This window comes from Terrapene carolina, unplaced genomic scaffold, assembly GCF_002925995.2.
Source record: "Terrapene carolina triunguis isolate 2854851 unplaced genomic scaffold, T_m_triunguis-2.0 Scaffold30, whole genome shotgun sequence".
Classification (NCBI taxonomy): Eukaryota; Metazoa; Chordata; order Testudines; family Emydidae; genus Terrapene; species Terrapene triunguis.
The window spans coordinates 1,046,145-1,068,605 of NW_020664381.1; the positions used below are offsets into that span (position 1 = coordinate 1,046,145).

Genomic DNA, 22,461 nt, shown 5'->3' on the forward strand with positions numbered 1-22,461 from the left:
ATATGAAAACATTTAATCATCATATAGAAAAACACAAGTAACAGACTTACAAGGTCTGGTCCATCTTACACTGGAGTTCTTTTCGTATAAGACGGAGTAAGAACTGTACAAAAACAAATCTGGGTTAAACATCTAGACAGGTGAACCACTCAGATAAATTTTCAGTGTCAAACGCACACTGCTACTCTGAATACTTCATTTAATGTTATCCCGGTTCGACCGAATAGAAACCCATTATATTCTCACATGTTCAGTCAATGGTTGGAAGATGAATTTGTGAGAGGAGCTAAATCAAAGTCTTTCTCTGTATCAGCAAGGATCCAGAGGTTATGCAAGAACTGGAGCTGATGGACATTTTTCAAAATAGAACATTTTTGCAATCCCACCCCGCATTGTGACAAAATTGAAAAAACAAAAACTGCTGTTTTTTCAAATTATTTTTTCTCTTCCTCTCCCTACATACCTTTCCCCCCCTTCTGCCCACCTTTTCAGTGGCAAAGTTGGGCGGGGGGGGAAGAGGAAGGAAAACTGGAGAAAATCCCCATCCCACCTCAACACCCCTGCCCCAAATTCCCAAACATTTGGGATTACTATTTCAAACAAAAAAATTGTTCCACTTCTAAATCTGTGGAATGAAAATGAGTGAAATTCATAGTGATTGTCCTCCCTGCCTCACCATTTTTTACCAGTTCTAACAATAACTATTTTAGTATTGTACCAGCAAGACTCTGATGAGACCAGCAGAGGGAGCGCAAGACTGCAAGAAAAATGGTATCTATTATACCACCATTGCTCTGAGACACACATTTGGGTCTAATCCTGTAAGCAATTAAACTTACTCAGGTCCATTACTGACTGCAGGATCAGGCCCTTTATACTTATTGTCATAGGTATACCAATTAATACAGCCCTCCATCAAGAGGAAACAGAAGAGTGATCTTACAGACGATGTTTGATGAAAAACCCATGCTAAGAAAATTTCAATTTTCTATGTTTTCTGGCTATTATCAGTGTGAACCAGTTACAACTATTCTTAGAAATGAAGGCTGTGATTTTTTAAGGCACCTACTCCCCCTTTGCACACTTAATTCCCATTGGAATTCAATTGAATTCAAGGGCCTAATTCCCTCATGCACTTTTGAAAAAAAAAATCCGTTTAAAATATAGATCTTAAAAGCTCTATTTGTTATATTGGGGCAAAAAAAAGAAAAAAGGTTCCAATAGCTGGATTTATCACCCTGACAAGGAATTTACCCACTGGCTAGTATAAATCCTTGCAGCACCAGTAATGGCTGAGTAAAGAAGTTATGCAGTCATGTATAAACACACATTCATTCACTTGATAGGACCCAGCAAGTGGGAAGCAGAGGTTTCCATCTATGATGGAAAGTGACATTCAGCTCCTTCAGAAGAATTGGAACTTGTACCGGGCCATAGCAACATGAACGCAGTCTCTTGGTGTACTAAAAGAGCTACAATCTAAAAACTACTGAATATTTGTGGGAGTGCCTCTTGAAATCTGACTAACTTGTCCATTTTATTTATTAATTTCCAAACATCTTACTCTATAATGTGGAACAACTTGGCAACAAACCAACCTTTTTCTTGAGTTAGAGATGTGCAATCTGACCCTCACAGGGGGACTGCTTCCCTTAGGGTGGCCATATAGCAAATGTGAAAAATCGGGACAGGGTGTGTGTGGGGGATAATAGTTGCTTATCTAAGACAACGCCCCTAATATCGGGACGTCTGGTCACCCTACCTTCCCTGCATGTACGTGACTGAATTCAATGGAACTGTATGGCATATGGGACTGTCTGTGCAGATCAGACAGGGGCCTGATTCTGAAGTGTCTAACAAAAATTTAGCCCTTCTGTCACCACCTTCCAGCAAGTGATACCAATGCACTTTACAAAGGATTAATAAATGAACCTTCCCTAACCCTCTCTGAGGTGGGTCCATAATGTCATCCTCCCTTGGCAGAGGGGCAAACAAGAGGCACATAGAAGTTAAGAGATTTGACGAAGCGCATTCAGGAAGTCGGTGGCAAAATTAGAAACGGAACCTCCAGACTATATTCTCTGCTGCTGTAACACCACTGATTTTAATAGTTACACCAGCAAGTAATTAGTCCACAGATCTCCTGACTCCTTATTTTGTGCCTTAAACACCACAGAAGACAATCTGCCTAGATAAGATAAAATAGGGCAAGTCAGAAACAGCCTCTTTTCAGATCATCCCATCCATTACACTTTGTCAAATAGGAGAAAGATGTGATGGACACCCAATTGGAATACGTGAGGCATTCATTCTTAACAGTTGAATTACCATGGTGATACTGATTCTGTGGCAATGCAGCAAAATGTGTTACTATTTCAGTAAATTGACGTTGCTGCTTCGGTGCTGCCTTTAAGAGAAAAAACAGAAGAATTCTTCTGTGGGCCAAAACTGATGTGAATTTTTGCTTCCAACTATGTTTGTGGCAATCCCTTTGGTGAGCTACTGCATACAGATATCACCCATTGAAGCTAATCTGCTCTCCAGCTTCAAAGTTCAACAAGAATTTCAAAATGCTCATCTTAGTTCTTTAAATAAAAAAAAAACAAAAAGAACTCTACAACATGAATGGAAACATCCCACTCAATAATAGAATATACAAATCACAATACAAGGAGGAAATTTCCATTTTAACACAAAGGGCTTTATAAGAAAGAAATATGGCACTAAATGTTTTATTTAGACTTACTAATAAGGCACATGCATCTGCCACCATTAGCATGTAAAATACATTGTTCCAACCAGAGGGAGAGATGAGACCAGCTAACAGAGGCCCTAGAGCAGCACCTAAAATACAATAGTGACACAACATGTTCAAATTCTGAGATGGAAACATTACTAGTTCCTATGACAAGATATTCTGTGTTTGGATATTTTACTCAGTTTCAACCTTCATAAAAGCAAACCCATTTTGGCATACATTTGTAAGAGGATCCATAAGGTTTATAGACAGTATATATGGCTGCAAAGCTGCCATAACACTGGTGTAGCTGGATGGCCAGTGGATGATTCCCCTTGGTTAGAGGTGTTTGCAGGTTGTGTAGGTCTATCACGGTGGATCTCTGCCTCCCTCACCACTGCTGGTGCAGAGGGCATAACCAAGGCATCCTTGATCTCAGGTACCCAGAATAGTATACTGTTCTAATTTGTGCTGGGGGCCAGCCCACCACCACCAAGCCTGGGGAAGTACAAAGGAGGCCTAAAGCCGTCTTTGCCCATTCTCCACTCCCAAAGTGATGCTTAGTACTGGCCAGGTGTGACATGGAGAGAATCCAGCTTGATAAAGAGCCTGAGTTGATTTTGTAGCACTGGCAGTTGGGGGGGGGGGGGGAGGGAGCCATCATTTTATATGCAAACTGCGCACACATGATGTGCAAATCATTGAGACACAGACATGGAACTCCTTGATGCCAGCTTTAGTCCTCTTTCAGAGCAGAACTACACTGTAATTCTCTAGCACCTAGAGCCACAGAAAGCCTACTGCAGATAAGGCAGGCAGCTTCCGAACGATAGCTTACCTACAGAACCTGTTCCATCGATGATAGCCGTAACTGTGGACAGGGCTCTTGCATTTCCTTTCAGACTTTTATGGGTACCCTACAGTGACAAATACTCAGTTCAGAACCATTTACAGATGAGCCTGGGAAATGGCCATGTATCTGCATCATACTCCTGGCCTTTCCCATAGAAAAACATATCATGAAATAATGGACAAATACATAGAAAATCATAGAATCATAGAATATCAGGGTTGGAAGGGACCTCAATCCACGCCATCCTCCAGATCATTAATGAAGATATTGAACAAAAGCAGCCCCAGGACCCTTGGGGCACTCCGCTTGATATCGGCTGCCAACTAGACATGGAGCCATTGATCACTACCCGTTGAGCCCGACGATCTAGCCAGCTTTCTATCCACCTTATCATCCAGCCCATACTACTTTAACTTGCTGGCAAGAATACTGTGGGAGACCATATCAAAAAGCTTTGCTAAAGTCAAGGAATAACACGTCCACTGCTTTCCCCTCATCCACAGAGCCAGTTATCTCATCATAGAAGGCAATTAGGTTAGACAGGTATGAACATGTTAGCATGAACGTTACCAAGTAGCGTTCCATAGGTATGGACAAGACCCTTTTATCATTGCTTAAAAAAAATCCCCCATGACCAATCTATTTTAATGATGTTCTTTATAAATAACCCTTTTTATTCTGCATGCAAGGTGTTCAGGCAGAATGGGTTGTGCTTGAAGCCTGCAATTTTTCTCTGAAACTGCATAGTGGTCTGTCAGTACAGCCATTGTTGATATCAGAAAGCTCTGCAGAATAGAAGAGAATCACTAGTTGGACAAGAATACTAACAAAGCTAGAGTATCAATGATAAAAGCCATAAAAAGGGCCACTCAGCAGGTTATTGAGTCAAAAGGCACCAAAAGGAAGTAGTTGTGAAGGTCATTTTCATTAGGCCAGTTATTCAATAGGACTGCAGAGCAAAACGAATGATCATAGGAACAAGTTTATAACTTGGTATATAGGAGACTGAATGGCTCAGAGGATTGTTAAGAAGACAGAGCCTTTCATTTACTCAGGGCACTGAGGAGAATTCAGTCTAGGTCACCAGTCGCCTAAAGTCATTAGTGTCAGATGGTTGTTTAGTGACATATGAGAAAATCAGTTGGCGGTTTCTGTCCAGCTCCCAGAGGGCAGGTCTCTATGTGACAAGATCCTACAGTCTAGCTGCCAGTCACAGCAATGAGGCTATTGATTGAATGGACCTGAAGGGGGAGCATTCTCTCAACCCTACCGGTGCTCCCTTTTGATCACTAAGGAGGCTCAGGAGGAATGCTGGGATGGGGTGTGGATTTAAATTCCGCTGCCTTTCCTCTACCTATTCTGCTGGTGAATGACCTCACTCTGTGGGGCTCCCACCACCCAGCACCTTTCAAAGCAATACATTTACCTAGCATTGAGAAGCAAAATTGAAGAAAAGGTACCCGGGGCAATGTTTTCATGGAGCATCTGCTGCAGTCAGACCACAAGCCTGCAGGGCCTGGTGTGGCAGGGTGGCAGGGAGCACAGGCTGACTGGGGTGCAGTATATGGGTGAGCAGAGGCTAACATGAGCACAAGGAAGGGCAAGCACCAGGCAGTGCTCTCCACACCTAATGGAGATAAGCCTCCAGCCCATTGCACACCTGGTCCCTTACTCTCAAAGGTGCAGGGTAAAAAAAGTGCAGGATGTGGGTGGCAAATGGCACATCTCCTGTGGCCTTATGTGTGATCCTCAGCACGCACATGAAGTGTTTATCTAAGAGATCCCCTCTTTGATCTCTCTTCTTAGGAGGCAGGAGTAATTATCAGTATTAATGCAGGGTTGAGTTCTTTAATGCTCCCCATCCTGCTCATTACTCTTTACCTTGTACACAGAAGTGCAACACACACACACACACACACACACACACCACATCTGTACTACGGAGAATTGAGCCCTCAATGCTTTACACACATTTACTACTCATCACAGAAACCCACAGGCTTCCCCCCCCAAATGAGGGCAAACGAGCGGGTCTATCTGCTAAATGTAAAACAAAAGAGCCAAACTCACCAAGTCGGCTGAGACTGCAGTTGTGATCAGTGCATAAGGACCGTTCACCAGGGCTCCACTGATAAGCAGCATAACTGTTGGAAGTTCGATGAAGAAAAGTAAACACGAAGTTTCCAGAATTGATGTTATTTATAATCACAATCCCACGTGATGATCTAGACCTTGATCATTTAACATACTACATGTCTTTAATAAATTCAATGTAACTACAAGAGTAGATTCATGGGAAGTACAATTTTGCTTCAAAATGGCTACCAAGGAAAACAAGGGTAAAAAGCCATCTCAGTAGCAATGGACAGATTTAAGCACAAAGGGGCGTTTGCTTCCGGCACAGTGGAGAACATGATGTGTCCACTCCCAGCTCTTCGGCTGCTTGTGCCTTTTAGACTGTAAACCCTTCTGGGCGGAGAAGAGTCCTTTATCTGTTTGTACAGGGCCTACCACAATGGGGCTCCAAAGCTCAGCGGGGCCTTTGGATGCTTGTGCCATACATACAAAACCTCACCACCAGCACTGCCTTCACATTTCAAGTCCTCTCCTTTTGTATTTGGTAGGAGGCCACAAATAAACTGAGTTTATCCCAACAAAAGGTCAGAACCCCTTTACGTTTATAAGAGACTCTTTAATCATCTCTGATACTTGGAAGAGGGAATCGAGCACTCTCAGTTCCAGGTACAGAAACCAGTGTTATTCACTGGTTATTCATGGTTCTCACTCCCTACCCCCACTCATTTCCTGACCATGCAAAAAGAAAAGCCCCTTATCACAGCCTCAGGGAGGCAAGAGCATTTTCGTTGATGCATGCTGTTCTGTCAGTTTTTCTTGATTAAATTCCCTCTGTCCCATCTCAACTCAGTCATACTTATGGCACCCAGAGATGTATCCTTGTAACAATGATTCTAGTCTGCAATGAGCCAGAGAGTAGGACTCCAACACCCTTAAACACAGTTATCCGACAGTGTACATTTTGAGGCACTGGGTCAGCTCAGAGGTGGATTCTCCTTACAATTACATGCCTCTATTTGAGCTTCCTTACAGAAATATTTGACCACCTAATTCCTAATAATTCTCTACACACTATCAGCATGCTTCAGTCCCCAATCCACTCGAGGAATATTTTTCCTGACCCCTAAAAATGCAAACTCACAAAGATATTGTTCATTTAAAATAGAATTGCAAATAGTTTCCAGAACAGTCCTGGCTACTGAGTTCCCAGGATAATTTTTGTGGTTTTATAAATACATTTCCTGTTTTCCCCTAGTGTTTTTCTCCCCCTGTTGAAAGACTCGAGCAAAAAGGGAAAATGGTGAAAGTGGGTGTACAACATACAAATGTATAAGCTAAAACTGCACAAGACTTTTTAAAAAACGGTTTTCTTCTAAGATGCTATAGTGGTTACTTATAACAATAATAGGTACAACATTTGCAGAGAGAAGTGTGATTTTTAAGTTAATTATGCTCCTTTCTGCTTTCAAAAGGAGATCAAACTGTTCCCATTAATTCAAGAGTATTTTATTGTCTTTGGATTTCCTTATCTTCCTCCCCCTGCAAAGGCTTTCAAGATTCATCAGTGTTTGAGGCTGAGAGGAATGAACTCTACTCCTACTTTTAATCTGCCTTTCTGTAAGTCAAACAATAGCCCAGATCACACTTCCAACCACTCTGTGCATGATTCTCACCCTCCTGAGTGGAAGGGACACCATCCTCCCCTTCCTAGGGCATCATCCTCCTTCCAGTCCCACAGAGAGTCCCTGGAAGTAGTGACACAGCTTGGAGGAGGTGTTAGCTAGCAGAAGTCCTTAAGTGGAAGGGAACCCTCATTTAAGGGGGTGGGGGAATCACAGGGGCAGCAAGGCAATGGAAGGTCCTGGGAGTGTGACTCCAGTTCAGCTGCACTGCCAGGGAATTTGATGGGGAGCTCTGGGGGGCAAATACAGGCTTCCACGCAGCACATGCATGTGAGGCTCCTCCAGCTTTGGGGGCAGGCCCTAGAGAACATCCCCCTCCAACAGAATGGCTGGGGAGAAACTCTGCAAGGGGAGCCACACAGAGACCTCCTCCCCCTCAGCCTATTCTGTCAGACTGCCCCTCTTGTGGTACAATCTGCTAGATGTAATTCAAAGCTGGTCAAAAATGGTCAAACAAAGGGTCCCCCCTTCAAAAAAGTGTCCTTTTTTCAAAATTGGAATGTTTTTGGTGAAAATGTCTTAGTTTTGTGTGTGCGTCTGTCTGTCTCTCAGATTTCCTCCCTCCCCTTTACCAGCAGTGAAATGGATAAAAGTGGGGATGGGATGAGAGGAGAAGAGAAACTCAAAAAGCAAAAATAAAACATTTAAACCAAAAAGTTTTTCCAATTTTTTTTTATGAAACACATTGAATAGAGGAAAAATATCATTTCTTTTTGAAACCCCTGAAATAAAAAGGGCTTTGAATTTTCCAATTTTTTTGTGGAAGAGGTTTTCCATGTTTCGACCAGCTCTAATGTAATCATTTTTCCTATGGCCTGAAATGAAATTACTGTGCTACCAAAATGCTGTCCTCTGCCCTTTTTCTACGGGTGGTTCATGGCCTCTAAAGAGGCTAAGCAGAAATCCAACTGACTTCAATGGGAGCCGCAGGTGTTCAACACCTCTGAAAAGCAGACAATTAGTTTCTAGACTTTTTCCCCAGAAAAATCAGTGTGAATGGAACAAAAGTAAAAGAAAATCAAGTCCAGTTAAAAGCAGGCAGAATGTAATTTAAGTTCTCACCTATGGTAGCTTCTAGGCCCATTTTACTGATTGCAGAGAACATGTATAGCTGTAATGGATATGAATGGGTAAACATTTAAGTAGTAAAAACAGAAGAATAAGGTTTGATTCTGATCTCACGCTTTCACCAGCATAAATTCCCACTGAAGTTGAATGAGAGGAAGTTAAGGCCCCTTCTCTTCACAGAATTGTAGGTTTTCACATACACAAAAAAATCTCCTTAATGTCACAACATGAAAAATACAGTTGTCTTTGTGATGAAAAGTTGTTTGTTATTTTTGGTGCTGGAGTCCCCTGGCATGGAAATCACCGTCAATTTCCCCATGAGGCTGCCTGTCTCATAGAGATAGCTAATTAATATGACCATAATTTTTTAACCTGTCACTTTCAAATAAAGCATAGCACAGAGTTCTGCTGATTCTGGCAAGATCAGTGTATGCATTGTAGACATATACTATAAAAATCACACTGCACATATGTGGCAGCCAGATTCCTAACATTAACAGCTCAGCAATTTTGATTATTTAAATCAAAAAGACAAATCACTTGCCCAATTCTGATTCAGAATTGAATAACTGAGTAAAAGGATTCAGAGGGGTGGCCGTGTTAGTCTGTATCAGTAAAAACAGCGAGGAGTCCTTGTGGCACCTTAGAGACTAACAAATTTATTTGGGCCTAAGCTTTCGTGGGATATAACTCACTTCATCAGATGCATGGAGTGGAAAATACAGTAAAAGCAGGTATAAATATACAGCACAGGAAAAGATGGGAATTGCCTTACCAAGTGGGGGCAAGGGGGTCAGTGCTAACGAGGCCAATTCAGTTAGGGTGGATGTGGCCCATTTCCAACAGTTGACAAGAAGGTGTGAGTGTCAACAGAGGGAAAATTATTATTTTTAGTGAGTGCTGTCAAAGCCAGCTGAATGTGACAATTTTTCATAGAGTCCTATAGCATATGACGTGCTAAAGAATGGCATATTTAATTTATTAAAACCAGCCCAAACCTCTGTGTTGGCTCTTGTGCGGAGACTTTTCAGAGCAACTTTCAACCTGGGGTGAATGGTCAGAGACTGCTGAGAACAGGAATCTCTAATGGAAATGCTCACAGAACCTCACCCAGTCGCACAAAAGGGCACAACTAAAATAAGGAGAGTAGATCTTACGGCAGGTGCTGCTAGTAGTAACATCATTCCACAGGTTGAAGCCCTTTTTTCCAATCTATCTGATATCATGCCTGCCAAAATGCCACCTGAAAAAGAGACACATTAAAGAACAAAAAGGTTATTTCATGAGCATTTTATGCACTATAATTGGACATATATTTCCCCAAAGTTACAGCAATCCAGTGTAATTGTTGTAAAGGTACACTTCTATTATAAACACACACACACAGAACATAGGACTGAAAATCTAGTTTGAGTTAGTAGCTTTATTATTATCATCTATGCCACAAATGATTAGATTGAGCTGGACAACCGCGACAGGCACTGTAGTCTGCCTCATTGGCTCCTTCTCAGGTCATCTGTACACCCAGGATGATGTAATTGGAGGGGACCTCTAGGGTATGGCTACACTGTGTCATTAGTAGAGTGGCTCGCCAGTATTTTCCACCTGGTGTTTTGGAACCCAACTGCGTCAAACCAGCTTCTGGGGTTGAACCAATGAATTAAGGCCTCCATCTCCTCTGGAGGAAGAATAAGCCTAGCCTCAACATGTAGGATGTTATAGTCTGACCATGACAAAAGAGCCATCATCATAAACCCTGTGTCCCATCTGAATTCAAGTGTAAGATCCAGAGGTATGCCACCCACATTTACTGAGCCACAAATCACTTGGTAGGGTTACCAGAAGCCACCCTGTGTCTGCTTTCAGTTTAATACTGGATACATCCTTTGGCTACCCTGGCAAGGATGCAATAGGGATTCCATCTTGTCTCCTCATGCTGCCCTGTCTGCCTGTCTCCTCCTGTTGCCTCTTGTCCTATACCTAGATTGTAAGCTCTCTAGGAAAGCGGCCTCCTTTTTGTTCTTTGTTTGTCCAGTGTCTTGCACAACGGGGCTCTAAATTCATGACTCGGGTTCCTGGGTGCTACTGCTATACAAAATGAAACAATAATAATAAATCCATTTCTCATCAAGGAGTTAAACCCAGAAAATAGGAGCCTGCATCAGGGAGAGAAAAGACCCATGGATCAATATTCTGGTAAGCATGTGGATGGCAGGAGAACTAACCCCCAAATTACAGATAAATACTTTTGAAGTGCTCTTTCCTATTCCATTTGACCCAATTATTATAGCCCTTTTGCAATAATTTTTCAAGTGCACTTTTGTTTTCCCAACTCTTCCATACTCTACTGCCCCCCTTCCCTCTTTTCAAAGGGTAACCCTCACAGCAAAATGCCCAGCTATATATATATCGCACTGACACATCTGGGTCCCCATCAAGCTCTGCAAGTAGCTATGTTGGTGGCTTGGATTTGCAGTGGAGCGAGATTTGTGTTTAGACTGCTGAATAAAATCTCTATTTTCCGGGTGCTAACTAGGCTTGGTCTACACTTAAAAGAAGTCAACATAGCTATTTTGGTCAGGAGTATGAGCAAGCCCACATCCGATTGACATAGCTATGTCAACATAACCCCCAGTGTAGACACAGTTATGTCAATGGAAGAATGCTTCAGTTGACATAGAATAATAGAATCTTAGGACTGGAAGGAACATCGAGAGGTCATCTAGTCCAGTCCCCTGCCCTCATGGCAGGACTAGGTATTATTATAGCTACTGTTGTTCCGGGAGGTGGTGTTCTTAAAATGATGGAAAAACTCCTTCTGACAATATAGGGTCCCTCTACACTATACGGTTATGCCACCATAACTACAGCCATGCAGCCACATTGGTATAGTCTCTAACATGGAGATACACCTACCTATGCTTGCTTTAAATTGCATGGTGTGAAATTCACTTCTCCTGCACGGAGCCTGAGTGGAGAGGAGTAGTGCAGGTGAAATTCAGGGCCAAGCTGGAGCAGTGGCTGCAACCCCTTTCTGTCACTTACTCAGAGTACAGGGGCCATTAGATCTACATAACTCTGGATCCAGTGAAACCTCCTCCAGCTTACCCCAATCACTGCCCTGGAGACCCCTTCTGTGGCACATTGGGCAGAGGAACTGCAAAATTGGTGTAGTGCTGCTATGCAAGGGTGAGGACAGGATACCTTTTTGGGTCAGGGATGTGGTGACAGAGGGGAAGAGAGGGGTAAAGGGACAGAGACAGAAGTTTCTATGACACTAGGATCCTCCAATCTTTCTTGCACCAGGATCAAATAAGGGGCTATGGATTTATTCCCCTAGACCTGCTACTAAGGCTGGTCACATGGCATAGGATTTGGTTGTAAGGGCCCCATCCTGCTCCCACGGGAGCCAATTTTGCCATTTTCTGGTGGATGCAAGATCAAACCCCAATTTCTTAGTAAAAGAGTAAAACAGAACAGCTATGTGTACTACAGATTTCCTAACCTAGGTCTGATTAATAATAGTGTGTTAAACTTACCAAAGATTCCACCCACATCGAACAATGTAGAAAGATCCCCAGCTCTTTTCGCATCAAGATGCTCTAACAATAAAAGCAGAATAAATCTGATTAGAATAGCCTCTCACTTCAAAACTATGAGAAATTTCTTCATTTTATTCAGATCCATATGTAAAGCCTGGTCCACAGACAGCTTTTGCCCCAGAATAATTATGTTAGTTAGTGGTGTGATTTTTTTTACCCATCTAGTTACAACCAGTACAACTTAGTGTGGGTGCAGTTATACTGGTATAAAGGTGCCTTACACCAGAATGACTTATTTACAAGAATAAGTTTTACTGGTATAAATAATTGTATACTGATAGAACTCTGTCCAAGCTAGAGGGGCTCATGCCACTTGAGTTAAAGTGGTAAAACTTGTGTGTACACAAGAATTTTCTGGTTCATTAGCAACAGTCTTAAAAATAATCAGAGCACCACACTACTAATAAGTACCAGTAAGTAATGCTGCTTTGTTTCAGAAACATGTTTGGTACAAATTAAGGCCACATAGGGAGCCTAATCCTGAAGCCCTTACTTATGTGACCAGTATCACTGGCTAGCTAGATTGTGTTGGTTAAACGCAGCCTGGAGTAAAGAACAGCGCAAAGCTGCAATGCCCCAGGAGCAGAAGGAGGCAGAATGACTCCTTGAACTCCCCAGCATGCAAAGGGACACCTCTGCAACTGGATTATAAACCATACGCAACAAAGACCATGTCTTTGCATGTGTTTGCACAGTGCCTAGCACCGCGGGACATCTGAGCGCTACTGCAACATAGGGTGGAATATTCAAAAGCACCTATGGGAGTTAGATGCCCAACGCCTCTAATGTTCATATAGTAAAACTAACTATATTGTTTTTAAACATAAAAAACTTATTAGCTAATCTTCTCCCTTCATCAAACCTATTACCACAGAAGTATTGGTTAGTAGGAGGGCATGCTGCAGCGTGTCAAAGGATGTAGTGAGTGTCCCTACTGCACACACTTCCCTACAGGCATTCTGCCTGCCTGTCTCTTCTGGTCTTGAGGCTGTGGATTTAAAAGCCAGAGGATAGCCCAAAGAATATGAACTTCTCGGGGCAGCATGCCTTCCTCTATGTTCTGTATGGCACAAAGCGCAATGATAGTGATGATCTAATAAAATAAATAAATAGTAGTAATAAAGTCATTCCTTTGTGCAGCTTATTAAGCTCTTTGGGATCCATCAGGATATAAGGCACCATTATAAATATATGATTATTATAGGGTTTATTTAATTAAATATTTTTGGCTGGTTCTCAAGAGCGAAAGACATCACAAAGACTTGCAATTTTCAGAGAGAAATCAGATTCTTATTTTTGTGGTCGCTATCTCTTAACTCTCAGTACGTATCATTGACATATATAATAAACGGCAGTCTTTCAACTCTACTAGGGCAACCATAGCTTAAAACAAAAGCAGTAATGTTTATTTTCACGTGACTAGGCTCATCATAGTTCATGACACTCTCTAACTAAACACTTGTTTTCTTCCCACAGATACTTACCTACGTTTGTGATATAGAGTGGAAGCCAGAAAAGGAAAGTGTAACTGACTAGTTTAGCAAACAACAAACAGAGAGAGAATTCTATGACTCCCTAAGGAAAGAAAAGAAAAAAGAAGAACAAGGTTAGTACCTAGACATGCAGTATTGTTGTTTCTTTGCTTCTGTTAAACCACACCATGCAAGCAATCTCCAAATGGCATCTTAAGCCTTTCTGTCTCAGGAATTTCTCCCTTGAGACTTCCTGTTCTGGAAGCATGAAGCTTGTGATCAAAGCAGATTGCAGTATTCTACTTGTATAGCTTTTTCTCTCCATGTAACTGTAACCAGAAACCAGAATACTAATAAGGACAGATAGAGCTTATAACCGCTTCAGAGATTGACAGTGATTTTCTGTCATGTTACATGTATCTTCCCTTTTATAGAACTGATCTGGGTGCATACTGTTGCGACCTGGGGGTGTTTTCCCATCAACTTAAATTGCGCCAGGATTTCACCAATGGTATTTATTTTTTCAAAAATCCACACAGCCCGTATGGTACATGGTCTCAAAGAGGTGCCTAGTTAGGACTCAGCACAGTAAGGGTGGGTGCTTATTTAACATACAAGTCTCAGTATTCTTTTACCCTATTGCCTTAGCTGAGAATTCTATGTAAGGTTAAGTTATTATAAAAACACAGCTGAAGTTTATTTGACTGCCACATAAACCTGTTCCTGTCAATCCTTCCCCCACCATTTGCCATCTTCTGGCAGCAGTTTGGGGTTTTACACAGTTTTAAGTTCTTGCTGTTATGTTACTCCTGCAAGTGTCAATATGGATTGCTGGAGATTTGCCCCACCACCACCACCACCACATTCATGCTTTCCCATCCCCCTCAACACCCTCCCTCCCCCATTCACACCTTGAGGTATTTAAAGTGTTATTCATTCCCACCAGCAAGTGACAGGAGAAGTGAAAGGGGAAGACTCCAGGAGAAGGCAGAAGAGGATATTTTAGATACATATCACCTTGCTGTTGCAGGATCAGGTACTGGGTAGAATCTAAGGGTACAGGAGGGTAGCATATAGTGCCAGCAGCTCTTTCCTACATTCACACCGGCCCAATATCAGTTCCAGCTGGATTTCATTTGTGTTTCCCTGAGCAGAGCTATTACCCTGAATTCAAACAAACTCCCCCTTTCCTTTTATCCAGCAGCCTGAAAGTTTGAGTGGTAAGATGCTCCCCTACATAAGCCATAAAATGTGCTTTCAAATTAGGAGCTTTTGAAAATGACAATTATCATTTATGAACCTACTAGTGATGGAAATCATCTGCCTGAAGAAGTGATGCCATTTGTGACACCTGCCCAAATTAAATCCTACTGTAAGCAGGTATAACTCTACTGACTTCTGTGGCGTTATAGCCTGCTTGTACCAGGATAGAGCACGGTCCACTGACTCTATGGAAGATGTAGATAGGAGACTAGGTAGGAGTTTCCATCATATTTTAACAATTGTTGAATTCATTTTTCAATTTAACACTTAACCAACATAGGCAGCCAATTAATGCAGTGAAGCCCTGGTGTAATCAAGTGCTAATCAATGTTATTAATATTTCATAATGTACATCAATACAACTACTCCAAATATGAGGACAAATACACATACAACGGGGTAATGGGCTATAGAATATTATATTATATACCAAATTCATATAGCTCAACTTCAGACTTCCACTTCATACCCACCCACCAAAAAGCAAAACCAAAACACATCTGACAAAAAAAGCACATGCACTGAAGTTCAGCTTGCTCATACTGGATGAAGAGTTCATCCCACTTAAGGAGATCACAGAATTGCAGAACCACTGGGACTAAAGCTGGTCAGAAATCAGAACTTTTGTCCTGCAGGAAATTCTGATATTTTAACATTGTTTTTTGCCTCAAAACAGGATGAAAAGTCAAAATTGCTACATTTTTCAGGGAATGAAAAGTTCCAAAAAATTTCTATTTGGAAACATTTTGTTTCAGTTTGACATTGAACTGCATCTGCCTAAGCTGCCAGTGCCTCCTAGGAATTGTAGTTCAGATGCCTCATGCCCCCATTCTCCTCTACGAGCCAGGTTCCCCAGCAAAAACTACATCTCCCATGATACACTATGGCAGTTCAGCCAGAGGGAAGACCGAAGAGCATCATGAGAGATGTAGTCTAGCTGAGAGGCCTGACTCAGAGAGTAGAATGAGGAAGACCTGAATTACAACTTCAGTGAAGTACCATGGTAGCTCAGGTGGATGCAGATTAAAATTGAAGTGACTCAAAATATTTTGATTCTGTTCAATAAACGGAAATATTTTGATTCAGGTCAACCCTACCCCAACAATTTTTTTTTCCAATTTTCCATTGTGAAAAATTTCAAGAAAAATCAGTATTTTTGTGAAAACTACATTTTCCCATTAACCCCTCCCCCCAAATTAGATAGAAAATTCCAACCAGCTCTAACTGGGACTAGTCAGTTACCTGAGGTTTCAAGGCGCATAAGAAGAGGTGATATGAAAGGACAGTTCTGTCGCCTCCGCAGAAGAGGCTGTAGGTATTTCAGCTACTCCCGCTCCATCCCTGACAATTCAAGGTTGCCTCTCTGATCCCCTTATTTCTTTCCCCTCATACATAAATATTGTCCCATTATGTTAATAATGTCATCACACTCTTGGGTTCTGAAGTGTGTGAGTGCTAGCTATACAGCTTAAAACTCCAAGAGCAGGTTTAAACTTGCACTCACTAGTTTTTTGGATGTTTGTAAATTCTAATATGTGATTTATTAATGTATTCAGTTGGCTTCTTTGAGCCAAATGTTCCCTTTTTCTGTATCCTCTCTTCTTCTGAATAGGACACCCACTTTGTCTTATACCATAGACTCCCTGATTCCCGACATCCAGTTAAAACTCAACAGGACTGAATAAAATACCAGTTTTGAGATGGGAAAACCAACTTTGTCCACTTCTCCATTTAAACTGTATAAAAATCAGAATCCTGTCGGATAAAACCCAAGTCAACGTACAGTGGGTAAGACTAATGCATGTACTCACAGGTATTCGCAAAGCACCTATGAAGCTTATAGCTGACATTCTAGTTCCACCTTCCCCATTGACTGCCACGTTATGGTTCAGTGGCACTGTGAAGTTCTCTCTTTCAGGAAGCAAACACTGCATCGCTGGATCCTACATACAGTTTCCCACCACCACAAAAAGAAAAGTAAATACATTAAAATGTATGTAGTAAACAACCAAGTCATTCACATGTCTTATGACTTTACTTTTTGTACTACAGAAAGTGATTCACGGATTCTGAAATCTTTAGTGAAAAAAGCACTATTTTTTAGGGCAGCATGCATTTACTTCTGGAGTCAAAGCACTACAGTATCTGTACTGTGAGCAGATTTCAAATTGCAGAACCACTACACATCATAGCGTGCCCTGAACAGAACCCAGCTATTGGAAATTGACTTATTTCTTCTACTTTTCAATGGCTTCTCCCATCCACCATTCAAATGTGGTCTCACTCTTTGGAGTTGAAAACACTTCTTGGTTAATATACTGAAGATATCACTGACATTACCTGGCTTCTATATAAATATTAAGCTGATTTTTCAGAATTTCTGTCCCTTGTATCTTCACATTCATCAGTTTAAGTAGGGATCATTGGTACTGTTCAGGTATGTATAGCATGAAGAAGTGGGTTGTAGCCCACGAAAGCTTATGCTCTAATAAATTTGTTAGTCTCTAAGGTGCCACAAGTACTCCTGTTCTTCTTGCGGATACAGACTAACACGGCTGCTACTCTGAAATCATTCATGCAGTGACACCTATGAATTAGATCAATATTATCGAAGGGCTAGATTCTGATGTTTTACACTGAGTAGTACTGTGACAGTCAGCAGCGACTCCCCCCGCCCCCCTTTAACAGCTAGCAGCCGTTATGGCAGCCAGCAGCCATTAGGGGGAAGCAGACACCTCAAGTACACAGTTGCCTGAACTTTTCAACTGTTTTCCCTTTCAAGGCCTTGAGGTAGTTGGAGCTGGTCCCAAACTGGTTTTCACTGACCAGATAGCAGAAGTACAGGGTCTGTTAACCACCAATCAAATGTTACCATGACCAGGGCCTGTGTTTGAGTGTATAAAAGATCTTTGGCTTTTGTATGAGTTAGAGTTTTTGTACCAAGGTGCAAAGCTCTCTTTTCTTCTGCAGAATAAAGCAACCTTTTCCTTATCCCTGTCTGGCTGTTACTGGCTCTCAGCTAGGCGGACCCGACATTTCGGTAACAGTTTCTGGCGACCCAGATGGGACCCTCCTAGCTCGGACATTGGACTCTGGATGGCTGCGGCGAACTAGGAACGGCGCCAACGGGGTGCTTAGCCCCTTTTCCTCACTTCACTGCAGCCCCTGGGGTTCGTGCTCCGATAAGGTGAGCCCTAATAGGATAAGGAAACACTATCTGACTCTGGTTCTGGTTCTGATCTGGTTAACCGGTTAATGAATTTCTGTCTTGTACGCTTGGGTGTTAGGTGTGTGGGCGGAACGGAGCTTCTCGTTTGTAATTCCTCGGGGTGGAAGCCATAGCGTGCGAGGAAGCCCTGAGGTCGGATTGAGATTCTTCTGTCCCGTCCCCTGTAACAGTCGGGGTAAGCAGAGATTTCTGGATTAGACCGTAATTCCCTCCACCTTTCTGTCTAATTCTCAGTTTGAGTGTCAGAAGGGGGATGGGTGGGTCTCAGGGTATGTCTACACTACAGGATTAATCCAAATTTAGATAATTCGAATTTGGGAAACAGGTTGTATAAATTCGATTGTGCGCGGCCACACTAAGCACATTAATTCGGTTTTTAACCACATTAATTCGGTGGTGTGCGGCCACACTACCCCATTACTTTAACCACAGTAATTCGGTGGTGTGCGGCCACACTAACCCTAATTCGAATTAACAAAATCGATTTAGGCACTACTCCGCTCGTCGAGGTGGAGTACAGAAATCGATTTTAAGTGCCCTTTAATTCGAATTAACTGGCTCTGTAGTGTGGACGGGTGAAGGGTTAATTCGGATTAACGCAGCTAAATCCGAATTAAAGTCGTAGTGTAGACCAGGCTTCAGAGGAAACCCTCTAAGGATAGCCCTTTGGATTATATGTTAAGTAAATGGCCTTTACCCGGTGTTCAGAAAAGAATGTCGAAGAGACGCTTGTTGCAGCTTTGCACCCAGGATTGGCAAGCCCTGGGCACTGATTGGCCCGAATCCGGATCTTTTGACATTCCGACTTACTTAACTCCTTTGTGCCTGGTACTGGAAAACCAGGCACCGGGACAAATGGATTATTGTTTTTTGTGGGATCTGTGTTTTATAAGTTTGAGATGAATTGGTATTGTTTAAAGTTGCAAAAACCGAGAATACTTTTGCCAGATAAGGGAAACTAGTGTTGTTTAATATGGTATTTAGCCTTTAATCCTTAAGGTGACTTAATGCTTTACAAGATTTAAAATGTTTTAAATAAAGACCAAAGGTTGTGGCTGCTGCAGGGTAGTCAAAGCCAGGAGAATAAAAGATTTGAATTTGTTTTTGGGTTACAAAATAGCAGATGAAAGATCTGGTAAAGAGAGAGAAGGACAGTGCCTCTGGCTCTATGTGGTCGAACTGTCTTACTAGGGGTGCATGGAGATTTTGTAAGCACAAAAGAAATAGTTACACCTTGTGTAAAAATTGATGTGGCTAGTGTTGTGGAAATTGAATTGTGGAGAGGATGTACATTTTCCCCAGAACATGTGCAGTGTATATTGTAGTAGAGGTAAAAGAAATGCAAACCTACCAATATAGGTTGTGTTGTCTTTTTCAGATCAGTGTGTGTTTGAAAGCAGAAGTTAGAAGTAAAAGGCAATCAAAAGTCTGGGAAAGTTAATTGTGTCCCTTTTTAAGTAAGAATCTTTAAGCTGTGGATAGCTTTGGATCTGGAAGCAAGCCAGAAAGCATCTGTATTAATGCAATTTTCTAACTAATAAGGTAGAAGCCACTGAAACCTGGGCTGCCTATGAAACAAATACCAGGAACTATGGGGTGATTCCTCTGTTTTGCCTAAAATCAACAAGAGTATGTGTATATAAAGGAAATATTTTAAGCAATGACTGACTGCCCAGAAGGGGTAGACCTCTGTTCTTTTGTCTTTCAGATCATCAGAGAAAACGGATGCCAGCTGATTAGCATTCAACGTACCATGCATTTACTGGCACAATAGGAATTATTTTTGTGTTCTATGTCCTGTCTTGTGGTGTTTGTCTTGTGGCCAAAATTGTTGTTAAAATTTGCATACCAACAGTCTTTGGAAGCAAGGACATGGAAGGATAACTCACTTCCCATATTGCCCATGGGATCCTTCTGGCTACCTCAGATTTCTAGCCAGAGGGCTGGGGAGGGAGAAAAGCTATTGGACACCAGAGGTTGTACCGAGTGAACTCCTCAAAAGTGGGTGAGCTTGTCCTGGTTTGTTGCTCCAAAGCTCTGTAATAAAGTTATTTTACTGGAAGGGTAAATGGCATACATTGAATAATAAGACTAATGTACTGTATAATGGCAATGTGTATATGTTCATTGTTGGGAAAAGGTGTATGAGTGAAGAGTGGAAGTTTCCTTTGTAGGTTAAAAGAACCCAAGAAGGGGAGAAGGAAAAAGAACAGAACGAGTTAACTGGGAAAAAAAATAGCTAGCAAGCTCAGTCCAAAGATAAGATGCTGGCCCCATCCAAGGACACTGCCGACAGCTAAGACTTGCCTGACAGCCAAGAAAAGGGGAGCCTGAATGTGCCCAAGCACTATGAGATCTGCAAAACACTGCCAGGCATTAATGAAGTGTGTTAGGTTTCTTTTCTCACAGATAAAAGAAGTGCTACCCAAAGACCCTAGCAGCCCTGCCGTTCATTGAAACAAGGAGACTGAGTCTATGTAAAGATCCACCAATGAAAGACTGCTTTGGCTCCATGCTGGAAAGGCCCTTTCCAAGTCCTGTTAACCACCAACACCGCTGTGAAGTGCCAAGGACTGCCTACCTGGACCCATGCTTCTCACTGTAAAAAGACCCCTCCACCTCGGGAGGACTCTCCGACTGATAAGCCTATTTCTCCTTCTAGCTCTGCTGTGCCTTCTGGACACCAGGAAAAAAGACAAGGTAAAGTGCTAGTAACCTCTCCCTTGTCCACTGACAGACCTACTGTGCCTTTGAAATTTTTTTAGAAGACGCAAAACCATTACAGGGTGATGTGCTAGTAACCTCTCCCCTGTATGATGCTGAACCATGACTGTTTCAGGAAAAGAGAAGAAGGAACACTTGCTCCATTGAAACCATCAAAGTCCAGGGATTCCTGCTTACAAGAGACATTAAGAACTGACCCTGGTGAAGAAACAAAGAATTATACACTGGCAGGAAGAAACTTGCGGGACCCATGCTTGGGAATGTGGTATAGTACTACACCAAAGAGAAATGTATTAGGATATCAATGGACTGTGATTAACACTACACTAGGGACTGTTAAATTTTCATTACCCGTATCCAGTTTCCAGATCACCTCTACATACCCAAATTGCTCACAGGGGGCTGCCATTAGATTAGCACACAGAGGGCTTGGGTTATTTCCTCTAGAAAGAAAAGTGACTTGACCGGATCCCTATGGGATGGGGCCAATAGTGCAGCAGCAGTTTGAAATATTTTTAAGAACCAAGAACATGATGAGAAATTGGGGCAATTAGAAAAGGCCACTAGCCTTATTTCTGGGGCACAGCTAACCCAGGTACAGGCTGGAATTGGTGAGTTACATGTTATCTCCGCCTTTAGTTCTATGACCCAGAAGTTGCTGACAGGAATGGTATTGAATATCACTAAGGCTGGGAAGGTATTGCAGTGGGATCTAGCATGTTCAGGCTTGGCCCACTGCCCTTACAGACACATCAGGAGTACCATCTGATCTGTGGCCATGGAGACATACTTGGAGGCTTTCTGGGTGGAAGTGTGAACGTTCTCAATGCTCCTTCCAAGCATATGGACCGATTGGGGGGGGGGGTGGGCTCCCACATACCGAATCCCGCCAGGTCCATGGAGAGGATGCATGTGGAATTGGGTAATTCACCGAGACATCTGGAAAATTAAACTACCGCCGATGCCCTGGTGGACTTGGCAACCGCACAGAGAAAACTAAGGCAGATGGTTCTCCAGAACCGCTTGGCTCTAGATATCTTTCCCTCCAGCTTGATCACAAATTGCGCAACGGGCCTGACAATTTGGGTTTGTCAGGCCCTAAGGGGGGACTGTGACAGTCAGCAGCGACCCCCCCCCGCCTTAACAGCTAGCAGCCGTTATGGCAGCCAGTGGCCATTAGGGGGAAGCAGACACCTCAAGTACACAGTAGCCTGATCTTTTCAACTGTCTTCCCTTTCAAGGCCTTGAGGTAGTTGGAGCTGGTCCCAAACTGGTTTTCACTGATCAGATAGCAGAAGTACAGGGTCTGTTAACCACCAATCAAATGTTAACATGACCAGGGCCCGTGTTTGAGTGTATGAAAGATCTTTGGCTTTTGTATGAGTTAGAGTTTTTGTACCAAGGTGCAAAGCTCTCCTTTCTTCTGTAGAATAAAGCAACCTTTTCCTTATCCCTGTCTGGCTATTATTGGCTCTCAGCTAGGCGGACCCGACATTTCAGTAACAGTACCTTACTCCACCTGACTTCAATAGCAGTGACACCAATTGCAGAGGGTGGGGAGAAGTGAGAGCAAATCCCTCCCTCCCCCCATGCTTTTTGCACTTGCCCAAAGTTCCATAGGCCACGGAGCAGGGGGGCCATGGCCCAATTATCTTTAAGCAGCTGTCCCATACTAAACAAATACAGCTGCTGCCAGAGCAGTCTGGACCAACACCCCAGCTGTGTAGTCACATTGCCACTAAAGTTCGACCTGGC

General features: G+C 42.5%; 1 protein-coding gene across 1 annotated transcript in view; it reads right to left on the bottom strand.

Annotated features, from left to right (window-relative positions):
• Nucleotides 1-22,461, bottom strand: part of LOC113406387 (glucose-6-phosphate exchanger SLC37A1-like) — a 71,780-nt gene that overhangs the window by 14,919 nt on the left and 34,400 nt on the right. The window contains exons 9-17 of the mRNA XM_029911380.1: nucleotides 16,565-16,696; nucleotides 13,503-13,593; nucleotides 11,956-12,018; nucleotides 9,574-9,659; nucleotides 8,411-8,459; nucleotides 5,661-5,734; nucleotides 3,576-3,654; nucleotides 2,747-2,844; nucleotides 51-103 (exon numbers count right to left, since the gene is read on the bottom strand). Coding sequence (XP_029767240.1) covers nucleotides 51-103; nucleotides 2,747-2,844; nucleotides 3,576-3,654; nucleotides 5,661-5,734; nucleotides 8,411-8,459; nucleotides 9,574-9,659; nucleotides 11,956-12,018; nucleotides 13,503-13,593; nucleotides 16,565-16,696 — 725 coding nt within the window. The remainder of the gene's footprint in view (nucleotides 1-50; nucleotides 104-2,746; nucleotides 2,845-3,575; nucleotides 3,655-5,660; nucleotides 5,735-8,410; nucleotides 8,460-9,573; nucleotides 9,660-11,955; nucleotides 12,019-13,502; nucleotides 13,594-16,564; nucleotides 16,697-22,461) is intronic.